Source organism: Cibotium barometz, chromosome 17, assembly GCF_041138505.1.
Source record: "Cibotium barometz isolate CiBa-2024 chromosome 17, ASM4113850v1, whole genome shotgun sequence".
Lineage (NCBI taxonomy): Eukaryota > Viridiplantae > Streptophyta > Polypodiopsida > Cyatheales > Cibotiaceae > Cibotium > Cibotium barometz.
This window is the reverse complement of record NC_141062.1, coordinates 42277192-42298423: the sequence shown is the minus strand read 5'-3', so window position 1 is coordinate 42298423 and position 21232 is coordinate 42277192. Positions and strand designations below refer to the sequence as shown.

The window sequence follows — 21232 nt, the reverse complement described above, 5'->3', positions numbered from 1 at the left end:
AATAAGAGAAAATAGAGAGAAAAAGAGAAGAAGCAAGTGTGGACTTTGTGGGAGACTGTAGAGAGCAAAGAATTAGAGAATTGGAGTGCAATTATCAATGTAATATGCTACAAGCATTTGGGTCCAAAATTTGTGTTTTCTACATAATCTCTTTACATGCTACATTTTCTCTCTCTATATTGTAGATTCTAGCGTTTTTGACTAATTGCTTATTCTTTGTGTTGATTATCATCACTAATCACTCATATCAACTATAGATAGTATCTTCTGCGTGTTTAGATATTAATTCTTTATAGTGTTATCATTTTTTGAGTGCTTTTTACTCTTTCTTGAGAGTCTACAGACCAATATTGTTTTTCTTAAGTGATAAAGGCCTATGAAAGTGTGGGTTTGCTATAAATTCTTTTCAACCAAAGGCTAGGTGGGTTTGAGGATGTGTGATTTTATGCACTATATTTGATTGGATTACCGTTCCAACAATTCTCCTAGACCGAGTTCGCATCAAAGAGTTTGTCTTGGGTGAGTTTTCTTTTAGCTAACGCTCCCTATATGATTGGTTGTTGATGGCTAGATTAGAAGGTTTAAGCAGTTTGGTAATAGTGTCATAGAAAAATAATGCATTAAGGAATCATGGTGGTTTTGAGAGATTAGGCCACTCAAGCATGTTTGAACAAAATCAAACTACGATGGTTTGACGAAATCACACGAGTTTTAGAAGTTTTGAAATCATGGGTATAAAATCACATAAGTTTGGATGAAATTGGATCATGCAAGTTTGGTGGGCTCACATCATGTCTTTGTAGGTTCATGTTATGTCTGGGTAGGCTCATGCCACACGTGAGAAGGCTCACAATATGTGTCAAAGTGTGACTTGCTAGGTTCACATAACCCAACTCTAGGCACAAATGGGAGTGTTCACACCGTTGTCGACGGTCCCGACGCGTCCGGCCGGGCGCAATGGCGTAATGTGAAATCTTTTTGATGACAAAGGAAGGCCCTTTGTCCTCCACGATTTCTCTCTGTGCGTCTCTCTCTCTCTCTCTCTCTCTCTGTGTGTGTGTGTGTGCGCGTGCGCGCGGGCGTGTGTGTTTTCAAACACAAAGCCTGTGATAGAGCAGTTAAGATGGCACAGAGCGATTCCTGGATGCGGGAATATGAGGATGCGATGAGGCTGACAGACGACATAGCCTCTCGCATAGCAGAGCGCAATTCAGCAACACCAGTCGGCGGCGGATCACGCTCAGCAGAGAACTCTCGCCTTTTGTCGGCCACCAGAAGAAAGATCACCATGCTGGGCACCCGCCTTGACAGCCTCCAGTCGCTCCTCAGCAACCCCTCTCTCACCAAATCTCTGTGAGCACCATTTCATTTTTTATATTTTTTCGAATGTTTTTGGACTAGTTTTTTTCCCCATCACATCTCATCTCGAGTCCCTCTCTCAAACAAAAAAAGGAAAGAAAACGAAAGAACAAAACAATAAAAAAAAGAAGAAAAGAAAAAAGAAAATGCCCTGGAAAATCGTTTATCATGTGGCAAGATGCCCACCATAGGGAAATTATAACATGGAGTGTATAATGTAGCAAGATGCCCACCATTGGCCTACTGATTTACAGCTTTTGTGGTGATACATTGTGATCCATTATGTTTATTTGCTGCCTTGCCTTTGGTCTTGCAAACTTTGGCTAATGGATGCCTTCAAATGACCCTTGACTTGCCTTGATATAAGAATCTGATGGTTAGTCGTATGCTGGTTGGAGAGCCGTTTTCCAACCGAAAAGTATATCATCCAAAAGGTCATTAAACATATTCGTATTGTGCCCAACTTGTGTCCCATCCATTGGTGCACCTTCGGGTATCTATTAGACTGTCAAAACTCCTCGAATTGGACCCAAATCCTACCTAAAAGGCGGTTGCAAGTGGGAAGCATGTCCACATCACACCAGATTAAGGTGTATACTTAACAATCTCAAATGGAGCTTTGCCTATAGAAGAGTGCATTGTGCTGTATGCAAACTTCCACAAGAGGCAAGTACTTTTGCTGAGAAGATCTGAGATACCCAATATAGCACTGGAGCATATCTAATACTCTGAGTCTGTAGCTTTATTTTGTCCATCAAATTAGGGGTGATATGCAAAAGAGTAATTTAGCTTTGTGTTCATGTTGTCAAATAAAGCTCTCCAAAATAGGCCTCTTGTTTTGGAATCTCTATTCCCTATATAATAGGCCTCCCAGGCTTGTCAACCAAGATCTTCTAAACACAGTCCAACACAAGATTAGAGAACCAAATAAAAGGGGTGCAAGCAAGTTCACTACCCAACCGTAGGATCACTACTTCGATCCACCCCTGAGCCAGGGGCTAAGGTTCTACTCCACAGTATATGCCAATTAGCACTGGCGTTGCATACCACCAGTGCCTATCCGCAAGGGTCCTCGGAAAGACTATCTGCAATCTACCATAACCATGGTAGTAGAAACTCTGGTCCATGCACATACCCATCGAAAGTGCACCGTGGTCCGCACAATTGTCTACCAAATAATAACCCAAGGCATCAGTTATATAGTGATAACTGCTGCTATAAATAGCCAACTTGCTATAGATAGCCAGTAGCTTAGTTTATTAATTTTGAATCTTAGCCCTATGTATCTTGTATCTGCTTGCTATCTCCTAATCCTAGGGTCCCCTAACCCTGTTGGATTAGGCTTGCTAGCTCTCGGTACATAACATACTTCCCCTCCTCGGACGTTAAGCTAGGCTTTGGAGCACAAGGTGCAGATGAGGGAGTAGGTTGGACTTGGAGCAAGACTTGGAGGACTTGGAGGGCTCTGCTGCAAGACAGCAGGGGTTGACTATACGAGAAGAAGGCGGGCTGCAGGCGCATCATGACCAAACAAGAAGGCGCAGCCTGACCAGCGTTTATTGGAGTCCAAACCAGTCGGCTGGTTCGACAATAGTCGGCCAGCTCATCCATTGGTCAAGAACCTATAAATAGCATAAGATGCTCATTGTGTTAGTCATTCAACTCCATAAGGGTTGGGTCCTCAGGGTCCAAGTAGGGACTAGATTTTGGGTGTTTATCACCTTTTGTATGAGGCAGCCTAGGGTTGTAGAAAAGTACCTTTTTGTACTATATGAAGTATACTGAATTTCTAGCATCTCTCTCTCTCTCTCTCTCTCTCTCTCTCTCTCTTCATGTTTGCGTTTTGCATCAGCATGTTTCCAATAGTGTTTAGGGCTGAAAGAAGACCCCCAGAGCTTCCGCATGTTACAAAACACTTGACCAGTAATGTAATTAAACACTTAAAATTGGCCATAGCCATAAACATATGCCACTTAATTCCACAAAATCGTAAAAGAGAGATGTGCACATCTGACACCACATAGAGGTCAGAATGGGCCACCCCCCCGCACCTTCCTTTCTTTTTCCCCTTGGAGTATTTTATTACCCAAGGACAATAATATCATGCACAAGCTTTGGGGGAGCACACACTCTAGATTTATCCACATACAACCATGAATAATTCATATACATGGGCTACGGACTACCCATGAAAATGCCAAGAATATGTATATTCCATGTCGATACCTGCCAACATAGCTTATTCAATAGCCCACATAGCTATCCATAAACAAATATGGCTGAATCATAAGTCCATGAATCTGTCCATGTACCCAAATGGTTGTATCATAAAGCCATAAAGCTGTCCATGAACCCATATGTTTGAGATACAATACCCCATGGCAATAGTGAGTACCCAATGGCTTAAATACATGCCCAATTGTTGTAGCAAGTGCCCAATGGTTTGTCCATGGATAACCAATTAAAAAAACAAATGCCCAATGGCTGAAAATCATATTATGCAATATGGTGTTGATAGTTATATAGTCTTGTGGGTTGACTACTATGAGCATATAGCATGCACATTCCTGAAAGGTGAATTTGGGCATGTTCCTGGATTCATCTAGGTATATAATATAATGATCAAATACCCTTGCCTTCAAGATTTCTTGGCTTCAAAACAGTCCCCAAGAGTTGGTATACTTCATGGGCAGCCTTCCAAAGAGAGAGAAAGAGAGCAACCAACATTAGGGCAGCCTGCATGACTTGTTTTCGTTTGACTACCTGGTCGTTGACTAGTGCTCGGGGCCCAAAGGACCCAGGTATGGGCCGCCTAACTTGTGGGCACTCTTTTGACCAAGGAAATACACAGAAGTGTGTGTGACTAAAAAGAGGTGCCCACCATAGTTTAAGGTGGGCAATGCCACATGGCACTAGGAGGTTGGACGACTCCACCTGCCCACTACACAAGCAATCTACTGTTTCTCTCTCTCATGTGAGGCTGGTGCATCCCTTCTCTCTCCCCATGTAACATGCGGAAGCTTTTAGGTCGAATCGGTAACTTCAATGCTCAAATTCAGCAATCTTTCATGACGAATATAATGCGCAATATTTAAGATGTGTAGAAGAGAGAGAGAGAGAGAGAGAGAGAGAGAGAGAGAGGAGGACATAGTATTGGGTCCCAACTACCCTCTGTAGGGTCCCCACCACGAATGGTGTATTTGCTTTATTAGAATGATATAAATCTGAAAATAAAGACTGAATCTTGACCTGCACTTTTCACCTTGGTTGGAGCACTTCCCTTGGCTGTCCTGGCCCTTGGAACGTAGCAACCTGTCATGAATAATAAGACGATCTACTGAATTCTTGGCTTGGGTATTTATACCCCTTCAGGATGCTGGTTGGCCAGCTCTACAGAAGTCGGCTTGGTGATTATTCTCATGTCCAGGTCAATAAGCATTAGATGCTTATTTTGTCCATCATTTCATACTTAAAAAGGCTGGGCAGCCTTGCGCAAGAAGTGTGGGGCTGCCCCCCACACCTGGCCAATTGGCTGGGTAGGGCTCATGGCCCTGTTGGTTGCCTAGCCAGGGCCCCTAGGGCTATCCGACAGCTTGCCTAGCCCATGCTAGGGCGGGTGGGCACAACATGGGGGCCCTCCTGGCCCTTGGGGTGGTTCTAAACCTCCCCCATGCCCACTATATGAGCACTAAGTCTTGTTTTGGGGTAGCCTTATAGGCTGGCCCCTTTTTCCTACATGCAATCCTACATGCATCTACAGATGTTTGGCACTCGGTTGCAAACCAAATACACAGATCATCTGACATCATTCCAGAGGGAGACTCAGTACGGACTGGCACTGCTTCATGTGCAGGACAATGCACACCTGACCTCGGACGCGTAGAGTGGAACCTTGGCTGACTCGTCCCGGACTAGGCTCACAATACTATCTGCATCTGCTGTACAGCCCTCTGTACCTGCTGCATCTACTGCACCTACCCTCATGTAAACCCTATTGCACCTGCGGTACTTGCTGGAAACCCTTCTGTACCTATAGTACTTGCTAGAAACCCTACTGTACTTGCAATATTTTTTCGAAAGCCTTTTGTACTTGCTGTATTGCTGGAAACCCTACTGTAGTTGCTGTACGGCTGGTCTTGCTGAAAACCTTACTGAACATGCTGTGCTTACAGTAGTACCTGTTGCACCAGATGTACTTGCTGTGAACCGGATCCGTGTGTACGTGTTTAGTATTTGTTGTTGAAAACTATGTACTTACTAGTACCTGTTTGTGTACTTACACTATGGAGGCTTGAGCCACGGACTCTGCGAGGGTGGGGGCCAGGCTCTAGTACAAGAGCGTGTGTTCATGCGTGGTCTTGAAATGACAGTTTTGCGTTCACTCCCTCTAGGTGTATGAGATTGGTGGCTAGGCTACTTCGACTCTTTTGATGAGTTTGGCTTCAACAGTCTACTTCGACATTGTCACGATTGTGACTTAATTACCTTTAATTACTCTCAATCATTGAAAGGACACCAGTGAAGGGTCACGCCTTGTCACATGGGTCATCATCAAAGGACACGTCTCTTCAAAGGGACACATCTATTGATTAAAGGACACACCTCTACGTCCAAAAGACATAACTATTCATTTAAGAGTCACACCCTTTCGTCAGGGATGTGTCTCTTCATTTGTACCTCTTTAGGTCCTATTTAACAAGGCCTTGTGTCTCAATGAAAACAACACACAGCTTTCCGCTCTCTACTTATCTTTAGTTCTTTTATTCAATTATGTCTTAATAGACTAGGAAGTCCTCACAGTGGTATCAGAGCAAACAAGCTTCAACCTGTAGGATGCCCACATCCAAAAAACCCTAATCCTAACCCTAAAAATCAAAAACCCTAAATCAGCTAATTAACCTTAAAATTAGGGGTAGCAAAAGTTGTATGGAAGAACAGGAGAGAATGCCCCATTTAATTTTGCCCAATTTTGCTAATTTTGCTTGATTAAGCATTTTTTTCCAATTTTCTCAAACAAAAAGAAACAAAACGATGGGAAGTAGAGATTCACACTTGGGTTCCATCCAAGTGCTCGCAGGCTGCCCTGTACTCTCCTGGAGGTCCTGATCGTATCCTTCTGGGCTGAATCGTTTCTTCGAAGCGCCACACCCGTTCAAGCATATCATTTCGAAAAGCCACGCCTATTGGCGTACACATATCCAACATTTATTATAAGCCTTACTATTAAGGCTTAAGGCTTGTTTAAGCCTTTTTTCAGCCACATGGGCGGCCAGCACCCAGCACACTTGTCAACAAAAAAAAAGAAAACGGCCAGCTTGACCAGCACACCAAAAAAAAAAAAACAACCTGGCGTGCCCGTTTACGTTACAACTAGCCGGCTTCGCATCCTGTTTGTGCTAGCTCGGTTCATGGTTGTTTTCCTCCTCCGCACGCACGACTTCGGTATCTGCTGATCATCATGGCCTCATCAATTTCTCCTTGGCAATATTCTCCACACTGTTCTCAGGTGTGATCTTTCCTTGTGCCTGCAAACATTAATATGTGGCATTTTTATAATTCAGAAACCCGCCACTTCATTATTTTTCGGGCACAACATATATCCGGGTCCAATATCACTTGTTACGAGCTGAAAACACCAACTCATATCCGCTGGACACACTTCACCATCTTTGAGTAAATTTTCCTACGGTGGTGGCTTATGGCCGAGGGACCATACGAATTCAGGACACCCCCTCTCTCGTACCTGTAACCTCTCCTGCCCCAGTGCTAGCTCCTGCTCCTCCAGCCTATTTCCGAATCCAAGTTGCCACACCCACATCCTGTGATCGAGAATTTGACATGTGGATTTTCAGGATACATACCTTGCCTCGAGACCTTCATCATTACAGTTTCCTCTTGGAGTGGCACCCTTATCTTGGCCTCGCCATTCCGGAGGCATCTCTCGTCTACCACGAGATTAATACTTACCCTGAGCAGGCTCCTTTGGAATTCAGTGTTTGACCTTCCACACCTACATATACTCCTCGGACACCCACTCCTTTGCCACCAGCTGTCAGTCCCAATCCTAGCCCCTTACTCTCTCCTCTTGATCGACCACACTACACCGGGTGGTCTATTCCTCCTCCTCCATTGACAACCTCACCTCAGCCTTCCTCCATGGCATCCACTCGCTCTTTTGGCGATGGTTCTCACTAGGGCACAACAACGCCAACAGGAGCTTCAACAAAGTAATCCAGTTGCATCCCTCACCATGGCGGATGAACCAATCATCAAAGACGAACCTGCTCTCACCCAATGGCAGCAAGAGATGCAGAACCAAATGGCCACTACATCGCAGATGCAGTCTTGACACTCTCAACTTGCGAGTTGAACGGCTTCAATCGATGTACCAGTTCTAGACACCGACATTGTACCCCCAGAGGTAGAAGCTGATGACTTAAAAGTAATTTATCGCTTATTACAAGCATCTAAAACTAAGAAGCTGGACATAAAACCTCCTGAACTCTTTTCCGGCCAACGCATTAAGCATACACTTGACCAATGGCTGTACAAGCTCCACTTGTACTTTGATTCCATGGACCTCACCGATGCATGAAAGATTACCTTCGCTGCGTCTTTGTTAAAAGACAATGCATTTTTATGGTGGCAATGGCGACTGTCTGATGGGAAGACCGTCAACACGTGGGACAAATTTGAGCGTGTCATCCGTAAGCAGTTTGTACTTGCCAATGTGGATTTTCAAGCACGATCTCGCTTATGCCATTTGACCCAAATTGAATCATTGGCCTCGTATATCTCGCAGCTTACCAGCTTGGTACTGGAGATTTCCATAGTTCCCAGAAGACAAGCTACACGCTTTTGTTGAGGGACTTACTCCCACGTTGCGCACCGATCTTCACAAATATGACCCAGTCGATCTTGCAACTGCTATTCACTATGCTGAACACATAGCCGACATCCCGGTCACACAATGGGGATCTTCGTCACAAGGTTGCCCAAGCTCTTCTACTTTCGGCACCGGCAACAAATTTGTTCGTGATGGTTCTAAACCCTTTGGCGGTTCTCAACCTTGCCCCAGTTCTCAGCAGCAGCAGTCCTTCCAGAAGCCTCGACAATGAGAGTGTAATATGCAGCGGAAGTCTTTGTATTGGAAGATCTTGTCACACAAATGCTCACACCGTCTTCTGTATCCCGAGTTTCGTGAGTTTAGCAATCCACTTTAATACTTCAAACTTTAAAGACATGAGAGAGAGATATATGAGAACTGTACACTAGATTGGGTCCCAAATTACCCACTGAAGGGCTCCCTATCCCGATAACGAGATACTATTTGCTTTATTACTTTAGAGAGAATGATTGTGGACTGTAACGCAAGATCTCGGAGGATCAGAAGCCTGGCTGAACCGTACACGGATGTAGAAACACCTCAATGAACTGATCTCGAGCCTATGTGAAAGAATGTGCACAAGCGGAAGCAAATAAACATGAGAGAAAGATTGCAAGCAAGAACAAGAGCTTTATTAGCTTGAGGTTACAGAGTACAAGACCCAGCAAATAGGGCAGTGTAAGATGATTTAATGAATAAAAGAGAGCAACTCTTATATACTTATGCATGAACCAGGTCGGTTGTAGAAACAGGCCGATAGGACCTCCACGACAGCAAAATAAGATGCAATATTTCAACACCCCCTTTGCATCTTGAAGTGTGCAAAAAAGTTAGAAGAAAACTGATGACGAAGGTGCGACCATGGACACTCAGCATGGCTAGTGCTGAGTACACCTCGGAAAATGCACATGTCAGCTTGTTGTCTACAGAAAACATAATGCCACTGTAAAGTGTAAAAGAAAATCTTCTTGGCTCCAAACTCAAAGTAGAATTGTGAACACATCACATCTAATAACCTCGAACACATGAACATGGAACACATCCTGTCCATAGTCTCCGCTGACCAACAGTTCTGGAACTCATCCGAACCATGAAGGAAACTTGGTTGATCCTGGAACTCATCCGGACCATCAAGTGAACTTGCCTGTCTTTATACTTGGAACTCCGACATACGGGTGCCATGCTCCAGATTTAATATAAGAGAGCTTTTGAAAGCCCCCTCTCCCGCCCACAAGCCGTTTCTGGAAGATAGCTCGCGGGGGCAGTCTGTAAGGCCTTGGGAGAGCTGGGGTTATCACTAGACGAGTTTGTGTTAGTGTCATGTGACTTGTCTTTGCCCTTCTTTGAAGACTTGGCCTTGTCCTTGGCTTTGCCTTTGTCCTTTGATTTGACAATCCTTTGACAGGTGGCCTTTCTTCCCACACTTGTAACACTGACTTCGAACTTTCTTCTGCATCGTCGCGAGTGCCTGATCAGGTGCAATAGACGATGAAACTTTCAATTTCCCCTGTGAAACTAGGATGGATTCCTCTTCCAAGAGGAGAGTACACAGATCATCAAACTCGAGGGAACGTGTTGTGATCTGAACCCGCAAAGCTCGGGCAACCATGTCATAATTGTTAGCACATTCATCCCCAGATCTGCCCATTTCTGGTGTCCTTTTGGTCCCATTTGTATGGCCCTTGATTGTGGGCTGGCCACTCCTTTTTTTCCATATTTTTCTGGGATTTTTCCTAGCCCTTTTGGTATTTTACGAGTCGGCCAGCTCCTCTGCTCCAGTCGGCCAGCCCTCCTCACCTATTAATAGGTGGGGCTGGCCTCTTATCATTCATTCAGTCTTGTACATATTTTGCTCCCTCACTTATGAGACTTTTAGTGTCTCTTGCTTGGGACTGTTTTGCTTCAGTATATTCAGCATAGTTCTCTCCATATCTCTCTCTCTCTCTTGCACTCTCTGTTCAGCACATTCTAGTGCCACTCTGCTTCCACTCTTTGCACTCTTTCATGGTATCATCGCTCCCGGTTTGGCAACCTCTTTGCTGCCCCAGATTCAGAACTGTTTTCAGCACCCTCTCCTCTGCGTTTTCTCTCAGATTTGCAGCCCTTTGCTGCTGCGTTTTCTGGACAGCACCTGCTGGTCTTTTTGCCTACAGATTGGCTTCATCAACACAGCCATCAGGTACTTGTTGACCAGCGTTTTCTTTTCCACGTGAATCTGGTTATGGCAGCCAGTTTACAGGATGATGATGAGCCTGATTCATTTGTGGATGCACGAGATAATGTGCATTGGAACAAAGCCATGCAGGATGAGCTTGATTCTATTAAAAGGAATCAAACATGGGATTTGGTTGATTTGCCCAAAGGCAAGAAAGCAATTGGTACTAAGTGGGTCTATAAGTTGAAAAGACATGCAGATGGATTTATGAGGAGACATTTGCTCCTCATCCCGTATGTCGACACTTAGGTGTGTCATTGCATTGGCTGCACATCGTGGTTGGGTTGTTCACCAGTTGGACATAAAGACTGCTTTCCTACATGGGGACCTCGAGGAGGAAGTTTATGTATATCAGCCCATAGGTTTTGCAGAACATGGTCATGAAGGGAAAGTATGCAGGCTGAAAAAGGCCTTGTATGGTTTGAAACAAGCTCCAGGAGCTTGGTATGCAAAGATAGATGCTTTCCTACTCACTCAAGGATTTGTGAACAGTCCATCAGAAGCCACCTTGTATGTAAAGAAAGAAGAGAAAGATCTGCTGGTCATCAGTCTTTATGTAGATGATCTCTTGCTCATGGGATCAAATGATGACAAAATTGCAGCTTTTAAAGAGATACTGCAACAGACATTTGACATGTCTGATTTGGGGCTTGTACACTACTATTTGGGCATACAGCTTGTGCAGGATAACAGAGGCATTGGGTTGTTGCAATCTCGGTATGTTGCTAAACTTCTCGAGAAGTTTAAATTTCAGGATTGCAAGCCTATTAGCACTCCTATGGAGCCTGGGATGAAACTATCACTACAAGATGACAGTATTTCCTCTGATGCCACTACATATGCTCAGGCTGTTAGGTGTCTTATTTACTTGTGTACTACACGGCCAGACATTCAGTATGCAGTCTCTCAGTTGAGCAGATTCATGCACAGCCCGCGGTTGTCACGTTGGCAAGCTGTGAAGCATGTATTCCGGTATTTGCAGGGTACCTTGTCTCTTGTATTGCTTTATCCTGAGGGGGGTGACATGCAGTTATACGCTTACTGTGATTCAGATTGGGCTGGTGATTTTGATACCAGACATTCCACTAGTGGAAATTGTTTCTTTCTTGGCTCTTCATGCATTTCTTGGCTAAGCAAGAAACAGACCACAGTGGCCACTTCGTCTTGTGAGGCAGAGTACAGAGCCGCCTACACTACTACTGTTGAGTGTGTTTGGCTGCGTCATCTCATGATTGATACGGATATTTCAGTGGAGGAGCCTACACCTATCTATACTGATAGTCAGAGTGCCATTGCTGTGGCGAGGAATCCTGTGTTTCATGCTCGCACGAAACACATTGAGATTCACTATCATTTTGTTCGGGAGAGACTCCAGGCAGGAGATATCAGTCTGATCTACTGTCCTACAGATCAGAATGTGGCAGACATCTTCACCAAGGCATTACCACGTCCGAAATTCGAAGCATTCCGCACTGCTTTGAATTTGTTTCTTTTTGGTGGATGATGTAGAGTGATCACATATCACTCCAGGGGGGTTTGTTGGGTTTTATGCTATGTATGCACCCAGAGGAGTGCTAGTGATCAACAGTAGATTATTGGGGCACTTTTTACTTCAGTTAGTGGAGGTTTTTTTCCCCAGTTTAGTTTAGTTTAGTTACACTAATAAACTGTTTATAAGTGTTTTGGTCCACCCGGCACATTTTATGGCCGGACACGTGAACACATCCTTTTAGGTCACTTTATTATGTGGCTATTGTACTTCACATTATTATCTGAATACACAAAGAGTCGTGTTCTCTCTCTCTGCCTCCCACGCTTGTGTTTGCTGTACCTCCAAACCCTAACCCTAACAGTTACCAGCCTTCACATATTTGGTTCAGCTTCTGGCTCAATTTGCTGCTGAATTTCTGCACCACCTTCATGATTTGCTGGCTGTCCTGTACCCTCATGAGTTGGATCACCAACCGTGGAATGAAACTCCATAGGTAGTAGACCTTCAAACACATCATTTTCAGCCTGATTTGCATCATAACCAGCCATGGATATTTTTGATTTTTCATAAAAAATCACATCCCGACTAGTGAATATCTTCCTGGATAGTGGGTCATATAACCGATAGCCCTTGCTCTCACGGCTATACCCGACAAAAATGCATTTTGTGGCTTTATCATCCAACTTCCTCCTCAACTCTTTGGGTATGTGTGCATATGCAAGACACCCAAAAGTATGAAAATGTGATACTGAAGGCTTGCGGCCATGCCAAGCCTCGAAAGGAGTAATGGAAACCAATGCCTTTGTGGGACATCGATTCAAAATATGACAAGCACACATGACAGCTTCCACCCAAAAGATATGTGGCTTTTAGCATACATCTGGCCATCTCCATGAGTGACCGATTCTTCCTTTCTGCAACCCCATTCTGCTGTGGAGTATAAGGAGTAGTATACTGATGTTTTTTTTTTTCCCGGAAAAACGATCCTTCTATTAGTTAATGAGAAAACGCCATAAGGCTACAAAGCTCACCTCACACGGAGGGATAAAAAACACACAGTGAACACCTGAGCTCCACCCCCGTGGCTGGCCGCTCTCTGGGGGGGACTACCTAGTAGTACATGTGGGAGGTGAGAAAAGCCAAACTGGAGGCCTATAGTGCCAAGTGACATCCTCGCCCCTCGCGATGAGGAAAGGGCCAGGCTGCCAAATGCGGAGGAAAGCCTTGCGACGACCTCTCATGCGATCCGAGTCGCCCTGAAGCTTCCCCCATCAAGGTGTGAATGATGTCCACCCAGAGGGCCTGTATGACCTCCGCCGGTGGAGTCGCCTGGCGGTCAATGGCCTCCCTGCATCGGGCTCTCCATATGTGCCAAGCCGTCATGCTGCTGATCATCTCCCATCTGTGCCCGTCCCCCTCCTGAGGGACTGCCGAAGAGAAGTCTGGTGTCGGAACCACCACCATCGCCCTGTCAGAGACCTGGATGGTCGCACTGCCAGGGACGTCCTCATATCCAAGGGCCGGGCCGCTGTCCGTGGCCCAAGCCACCGCACCCCACGTCACCAGCATCTCACCTGGCGAGCCTGCAAAAACCAACCTGAGAGCGCGCTGCCAGACCTGCTGTGCCTGCGGGCAATCCCATAAGCAGTGCCGCTGCGACTCCTGTGCATGGCCGCACCGAGGGCAGGACGCTGGGTGTCTGCCAAAAGCTAGCCAAGCCCCCACAGCCAGTCCTCTATGCGCTGTGAGCCAGAGAAAAAGCGTCACCTTCCGGGGCCGGAAGCTGGCCCAAAGGCGCTGCCAGAAATCCCTAAGAAAGGCAGGGGAGCGCCCCTGTCGCCGCCAATGCTCGGCCGCCGCCGGGGTGCTCGCTATCCTGTGCCTCTGAATCCGCCGCCCCAGCCTCGCCGTGTACTGAAAAAAGGGGATGCCTGGGCTGGTAGGAGCCGAGTAGGGATCTCGCCAAAACCACTCACCTGGATCCCACTGAAGGCGAATAAGAGGCCTGCTGTCCCAAGCCCATAATCTCCAAGAACAGTCCTCCCCTATCGAGGCCGGTGAGGGGTCTACATGCCACTGTCTCTGATGAAAGCCGACCACCCGCACCCTCTGAAAAATACAACCCTGGAGCTCATCCAAATCTAGTCGTGTCCTCTGAAGCTGGCCACCCTCTCCCACCTCGAAAGTGAGTGGGGCGGCTCTCTCCGCTGTGCCGCAGACCGCTAGAAGGATCTCATGCCGAGTGAAGACGCCCATCCACTGTGGAGGTGGAGGGTCCTGTACTGGGGTCCGCCACTCCCGAGGGATGGCCGCCTCAATGTCCTGTCTCATCAACTCTCTGCCCCTCATCCCACTGAGTCTCCTCTCCTGAGCCTCTAGAGGCAGCTGCTGAAAACAAATCCAGTCGTCTAAGGACTGGGTTGGGCCGGAGCTCAACGGGCCCCACGACACGTGAGACCGCGATCCAACCATATGGCCACCGGGAAGTCGGATCAAGGGTTCCAGATCAATGGCTGCCTCAGGCGCTCCTCATCGGTGCCCGGGGGAGTCTGGAAGAGTGACGGCCTCAGATGCGCCCAGGCCCTCAGAAGGTTAGCTGCAAAACGCTCCTTGAAGCCAAGGCCCACTCCTCTGGATCGCTGCTCTGTAAAGATCCACCTGATGCTGGGGGTCCAGGGGCCGCTAAGAGGAGGAGTGCGGTTGAGCATCCTGGAAACAAGAAACTCCTTCCACGGCTCAGCGCCTGGTAGGAGGCCACGAACCACCAACTTGCCAAGCAAAGCTCGGCTTTGGCAAATAGGATCAACAATGCCCAGGCCGCCTCTCTCCCTCGGCTGAGTGATCACAGCCCATGCCACCTTGGCCCTGGCGGGCCGCCCGTCGCCACCGGACCAAAGAAAGTTCCTGATGAGCCTCTGCACCTGGCCAATGCACGCCCGAGAGAAGGCCCAGCAAGAAGTGATGTACCACATGGTAGCAAGCAGAACCTGGTTGGCCACAACTACTCGGCCAGCCAGAGATAAACGAGCAGTACTCCAATACAGAAGCTTCTTCCGAATGCTCAGAAGAAGGGGGGCTATCTGCTGCTCCGGAGATATGTCAATGCCCACATAGCATCCCAAATAGCGCACTGTAGTGCCGGGGGGCAGCCACTGAAAACCATCAACTGGCTTCCAGGTCGGGGGGGCATAGAACTGACCCACAACCCACACGACTTGTGCTAGTTGATCAAAGCGCCCGAAGCTCTGCAAAACCTGTCCATGGCTGAGGCGAAGCGGCGGAGGTTCTCCTCTCCTCCCTGAAGATAGACAGCAGTGTCATCCGCAAACTCCGAGTCTAGGAGCTCCTCCGAGGTGCGGATGGGGAGCTGGAGGCCCCGCAAACCTGTATCCTGTGCCGTCAAAAAAGTGCTCATGGCCTCCGCCACAAAAAGAAAAAGAAAGGGCGCCAAGGGGCACCCCTGCCGCACCGAGCGCGAGAGCTGGAACCTCTCTCCGCGCACGCCTTGTATCAGCACCCGGCTATGAGCCTATGTGTAGAGTGCAGAGACCCCACGGATCCACTGAGGGGGGAAGCCCATCCTCTCCATAGTGCCTTCCAAGAAGACCCAGTCCACCCGATCATATGCCTTCTCGAAGTCGAGAAGGAGCACTGCCAGATCCTCCTGCCGAAATCTAGCCAAAGCCGTAGCCTCCCAGAAAGAGAAGATGTTATCCAGGATGCTCCTATCCTGGATGAAGCCTGTCTGCGTGGAGTGGATGATGTCTGGAAGGTGAGGCTGAAGTCGCCTGCTGATCGCCTTAGCTAGGACCTTGTAGGCCGTGCCTGGCAAGGTGATCGGTCTCCACTGTCTAATCTCCAGTCTGTCTCCTCCCTCTTTGGGGATCAAGTGAATCAACCCCTCTGCCATGCTGTCCGGCATGACTCCCGACTCCATAATCTCCTGGAATGCCAACCTGAAACCCCTATGTAAGAGACCCCAGTACCTCTGGAAGAAAGCCACTGAGAGACCATCCTCTCATGGGCATTTGCCCCGAGGAAGTGCCTGAAGAGCCTCCTCCAGTTCCGTATCCGAGAAGGGGGAGAGAAGGGAGTGCTGCAAATGGGCCGGCACAACCGGTCTCGTGAAGCTCCAGACTGCCTCCCGAGCCTCTCTCACCACAACCTCCAGAGAGCAGATCCCTGTAAAAATCGGTGGCTATCGCCCGAACCCTGGGGGGATCCACCACAACCTGGCCATCAGCCTGCCGAAGACGCCTGAGACCCTCTCGTCTGAAGCGAGGCCCTGTCGCCTCAAAGAAATCTTGAGTCACTCTGTCTCCAGCCTGTGTCCAAAAAGAAGCCCGAGCATGGAATCGGAACTCCACCCTCCTCTCCTCGACGGATCTGATCTCTGTGCGAGCTGACTCCATCTGCTCTGAGATCCAAGGGCTCGTAGGATCCCTCTCCTGGAGTCTCTGAAGGGACGCTAGACTCCTCCGCAGGCTCCTCTCCTGCTCTCTAAAGGCCTCCAGACGGTCCAGGGCAGCCTGTCTGAGCATCCGACTGATCTCCTGCAAGCCCCTGGCAAGATCGCTGGCTGCCGATCCTCTCCTGAACTGCAGCTCCTGCCAGACCTGCTCAACTCTGGACGCAATCTCGGGCTCCTCTATGAGACAATCTGGAATCCGGACGCTCTGGCCTTGCTCTCCTCTCGTAGGGTCCTCGATCTGGAGAAGCACTGGGAAGTGGTTTGAAAACGAGGAGCCTGCAAGTATGCCCACAGTGCCACCTCTATCACAAGCCCACTCATCAATGTAAAACGTGTCGATGCGGGAAAGGTTAACTCCTGTGGCCCGTCTATCCGAGCGCGAGAAAGATAAACTCCCCTGCAACCTGCCAAACTCCGGGAGAGTCCACGGATCCTGGCCTCTCACCTGCAGCACTAGTTCCTCCCAGGCAGCGAGCTCCGGCCCATGAATGGTCTCCTGGCTGCCCCCCATCCTGTCCTCTGCATCCTCCAGCATGTTGCAATCCCCCCCTAGGCACCAGTGGTCTGCCAAGGGGAGGGACTGCCTAATGGTGCTCTAGAACTCGGCTCTCCCGGTCGCCCCATTAGGGGCGTAGAAGTTGAGGAAGCCAATGCGGTCTTCCCCAACCCGAAGGATGATCCACAGCGCTCGACCCTGGACCAGAGTGCCAGAATCCACAACCTTAGATAGAAGCTGCTCGCTGACTGAGATGCATACTCCACCCTGGTTCCCCTGGGAGCCATATGCCGGTGACCAAAAAGTGTGACTCCTGCCTGGCAAGATCTTCCCGCAGGTGCGGGTACGCCCGGCAGAAAGGTGGTGCTCCTGGATGAAAAGGATATCTATGGGTCCTCCAACGAGAGCCCTCTGGATCTCCTGGCGAAGTCTGCTCTCCGACCAATGTAGCAGCGATGTCCACCGAGACCCTGGATGTTCCATGAGAAGATCCTCATGGATGAGCTATGGCAAGTGAAGCAGCCGCCACTGGCTCACCCCTCTCAGCCGGCCCGGATGATCTGCCCTCCACTCTGTGAGTCTTGGGCGCTGGCTTGGAGGGAGAATAGTCACTGTCTGTCCGGGTGCGGAGTCTCTCCAAAAAGAGGGTGACCTGTCTCTGTGTCCAGCCCCACTCCGCCTTCGCCCTGTCCAGGGCATAGGCGTGAGACCAATCCTTTGCATATATGTATCTAAAGGTAGGCTGCACCCTCGGGGCGGCATGGAGAAGAATCAGTAGCACCGCCTCAACTGAGGTGTGGACCGGATCTGCCCGCCAATCTCCTATACCAAACAAGCTCATGCGGGCTGAGTGTAATCGGGTCTGCAATAGGTCCGTGAGCCCCAAGTCACTGAAGTGGTGAGAAAACTCCAGCATCTGATCACGCAAAACTTCCTCTACAGAGTTGCAATCCCATGCTGTGTCTGGGGCAACACTGAGAGGAAAGGAGAAGGCCACCATGCTGCTCACCATTGAAGGAGAACGAGAGGGATGGCACACCACGCAAACTCGCAAGGGCGCGACCAGTGTCTCGAACGGGCTAGCATCCAGCTGGAGACACCTGAAAAAACCGTAATCCACTGGGAGCCCCATCACTCGCGGGGGCCCCCCAGGGGAGGCTGGAGAGAACTCAGTGGCGGGCGAAGCTAGGATCGCCATCTCCACCGGCCCGGAGTGGCGGTGGAACAGCCGCTGGACTGAACTCTGGCCTACCCAGCTGCGCTGCCCCGGGGCATTGGGTGGTCTGGCGAAGTATCCTGGAGAGGCCGAGGGAGGGATGGGGGCTCGCGGAGAGGAGGGGGGAGAGCGAGGAGAGGATGGAGAGGCATCTGCCAGAGGATAGGTGTCAGGGGGGGCCACCGGGGGAGGCGGGAGGGGGGGGCTGTGGGGGGGGAGAGGGGGGGGTGGAAGGAGTGCTCTCCGGGTGAGGGGAAGAGGAGCCGGGGGTCGCAGAGTGCGGCCCAGGATCCTCAGGAATCTGCTCCATGGAGGGGGCGGGGCCCCCCGCGGGGGGAGGCGGGAGCGGGGTCTCCACGTGGGAGGCTCCACCGGCGGCCTCAACGGGCACTGAGTCGTCCATCGGGGTGGGACCTGCTGGCCGCCTATCCCTGACTGGAGCATAAATGCGGGTAGGTGCCTGGACGCCAGCCGGAGTCGCCTGTTCGCCAGCCTGTGCTGCATGCTGGCGTCTGCGACGGTCCCTACGGGCCGGGCGTTTCCGCCGGCGAACCTCCTGCCATCCGCCGGCCTCCTGGGTCTGCGCGGCATCCTCCGCCGGGGCCTGCTCGTCAGATGATGGCGCCTGCTGAGGCGAGCCAGGGATGTCCGGTCTCTGAGGTGGATGGCCACCCCTCGGGTCTCCTACAGGGGGTCCAGAGGCGGCATAGCGTGAAGGATGAACCCCCTTGCGGGGACAGGCGCGTGCGAGATGACCCATCTCCCGACAAATGTAGCACTGGCCGGGGAGGCCCGAATACTCCACGCACTGTATCAGATGTCCTCCAGAAAGACAAGGGAGGAGGATCGTCTTCGAGAGGGACTCCGGTGACGGAACCACAACACGAATGGCCGGGAGTCTTGCTGCCCGAGCTATCACTGAGGCCGCTGTCTGAGGCGTCTCCACCACCTGCCCGAACGCCTTGCCAATGGATGACAAGAGGGGCAAGTACTCCCTACGGAGTCCAGGAAAGCAGATAGTGACAGGAAAACCTGTCGCGCCTGCTAGCGGGTCAGAAGCGGGGTCGAAACCGTGAGTCCATCGTGCCAGGAACGCTCGGGAAGAGCGGAGGGCAATGGGGCTTCGAGCCAGCACCATCTGAGCTGCCTGGGGGGACTCGAAATCCACCTGATAGTAGCCACGTCCCAAAAAATCTACGCTGACGATCTTGGCAGGCACGCCAACAAGGCTGCCTTGGAGAAGGTCGCGAAGCTCTCTCCGCATCGGACGGCTACCCACTATCTTGCAGACCAAGGAGGAGGCCTCAAGAGCGGATACTGTGGAAACAAACAATTGATGATCTTCAGCTGTGAACTCCAGACGGAGACCGGAATCGGCAGGGGTAGTCGGAGCGGCTTCCATGGAGTCCTCCAGAGGGAAAAGGCCAGAAACCGAGGTCACCAACAGGAGGGACACAGCCTTGCGAGGAAAAGGAGAGGCGGAAGGTTACAGGATAGCGGGGGCGGGGCGGGGGCGGGGCGGGGGGTGGCGGGGGGGGGGGGGAGGGGGGGGCTGAGGCGGGGGAGCTAGCGGTGGGGGGAGGGGCGAGACGGAAGGGGAGGAGAGGGAGAAGGCGGGGGGGAAGAGCCGCGCAGCGGAGGAGAAGGCGGAGGGGGCGGAGATGGCAGGGGAGAGAAGCCAGGCGGAGGAGAAGGAGGCGTGGGGGGTAGAGAGGCGGGGGAAGAGAAGGAAGCGAGGAAGAAGGCGGGGGGGGGGGGGGGGGGGGGGGGGGGGATGGCGGGGGAGGAAACGTGGAAGGAGGCGGAGGAGGAGAAGGCGGGGGGGGAAGAAGGCGGGGGAGGATGCGAGGAAGGAGGCGGGGGAGGATGTGAGGAGGAAGGCGGGGGAGCGATGGCGGGGGAGGATGCGAGGCAGAAGGCGGGGGAGAGATGGCGAGGAAGGGTGCGAGGAAGGAGGCGGGGGAGAGGACGGAGGAGAAGGCGGGGGACAGGCGGGGGGGAGAGGGGGGCGTGACGGCGAGAAGCAGCGGGAGGGGGGGAGGCGGAGCTCGCAGGCGCAGATCTCAGTGCCCGAATAGTTTTCTTTAGCTCTCTTCTTAGTATACTGATGTTTTATACCTCTACTCTCAAGAAAGGAATTCAACATGTGTGACATATATTCCCCCCCTCGGTTAGAACGGAGAGTCTTAACCTTGCATCCTGACTCTGTTTCAGCAAGTGCTACAAAGGCCAAAAATGCATCATATACCTGTGATTTCTGTGTCAAAGGATAGACCCAGCATATACGAGAGAAGTCATCAATAAATGTAGCAAAATAGAAGTAACCTCCTAATGACTTCGTCTGCATGGGACCACAAAGATCACTGTGTATAAGCTGCAACTTAGCAGTTGCTCTTAGAGCCTGATCACGTGGGAAGGAAAACCGATGCATTTTTCTCAAAATACATCCTTCACAAATGTGATCTGGAGGCTTCTCCATAAGAGGTAGGTTTGTAAACATGTTATGTCACTGCATAAGCATAAGACTACCAAAATTTACATGCCCCATGCGAGCATGCCATAACTCCGCATCAACCATAGCTGGAGTAAGAGTGAATGCATTATAAGCAGACTGATCCACTGGCTGAAATGCATCCAATTGATAAAGTCCATGACATAATGTACCAGTAAGCATCAAGGTCAAAGCATTAGCTTTGTCTCTGACCATGCATTTGTCATCATCAAAGTGCACTTGCATTCCACAGTGTGCTAAAGAAGAAATGGACAACAAATTCTTCTTTATCCCTGGTACATATAAGGCATCTGTAAGGCGAAGAATAGAGCCATCAATGGCTGTGAGCTAAATCTCCCCAATGCCACGAACTGGATATGAAGCATTGTTGGCACACTGAACAGTTTTGCCAACAGGGGCAGGGCCTACATGACAAAACAAATCCTTGCGAGATGTGATATGCTTTGAAGCACCATTGTCAAAATACCAAGTACATGCATGCTCTGTCATACTGAGTGCCTGTGAAGACCAAGAGGCATCATAGCTGCATGTATAGAAACAGTAATCCCTGTCCTCAATAAAAGAAGCAGTCTCTGGAGGAGCTTT

At 50.0% G+C, this 21232-nt stretch overlaps 1 protein-coding gene across 1 annotated transcript in view; it reads left to right on the top strand.

Moving 5' to 3' along the window:
- The first annotated feature begins 998 nt into the window (after positions 1–998).
- The window catches only part of LOC147630018 (syntaxin-52-like), a 36045-nt gene continuing 15811 nt past the window's right edge, over positions 999–21232 (top strand). Inside the window, exon 1 of the mRNA XM_086811590.1 lies at positions 999–1353. Coding sequence (XP_086667716.1) covers positions 1124–1353 — 230 coding nt within the window. The 5' untranslated portion in view covers positions 999–1123. The remainder of the gene's footprint in view (positions 1354–21232) is intronic.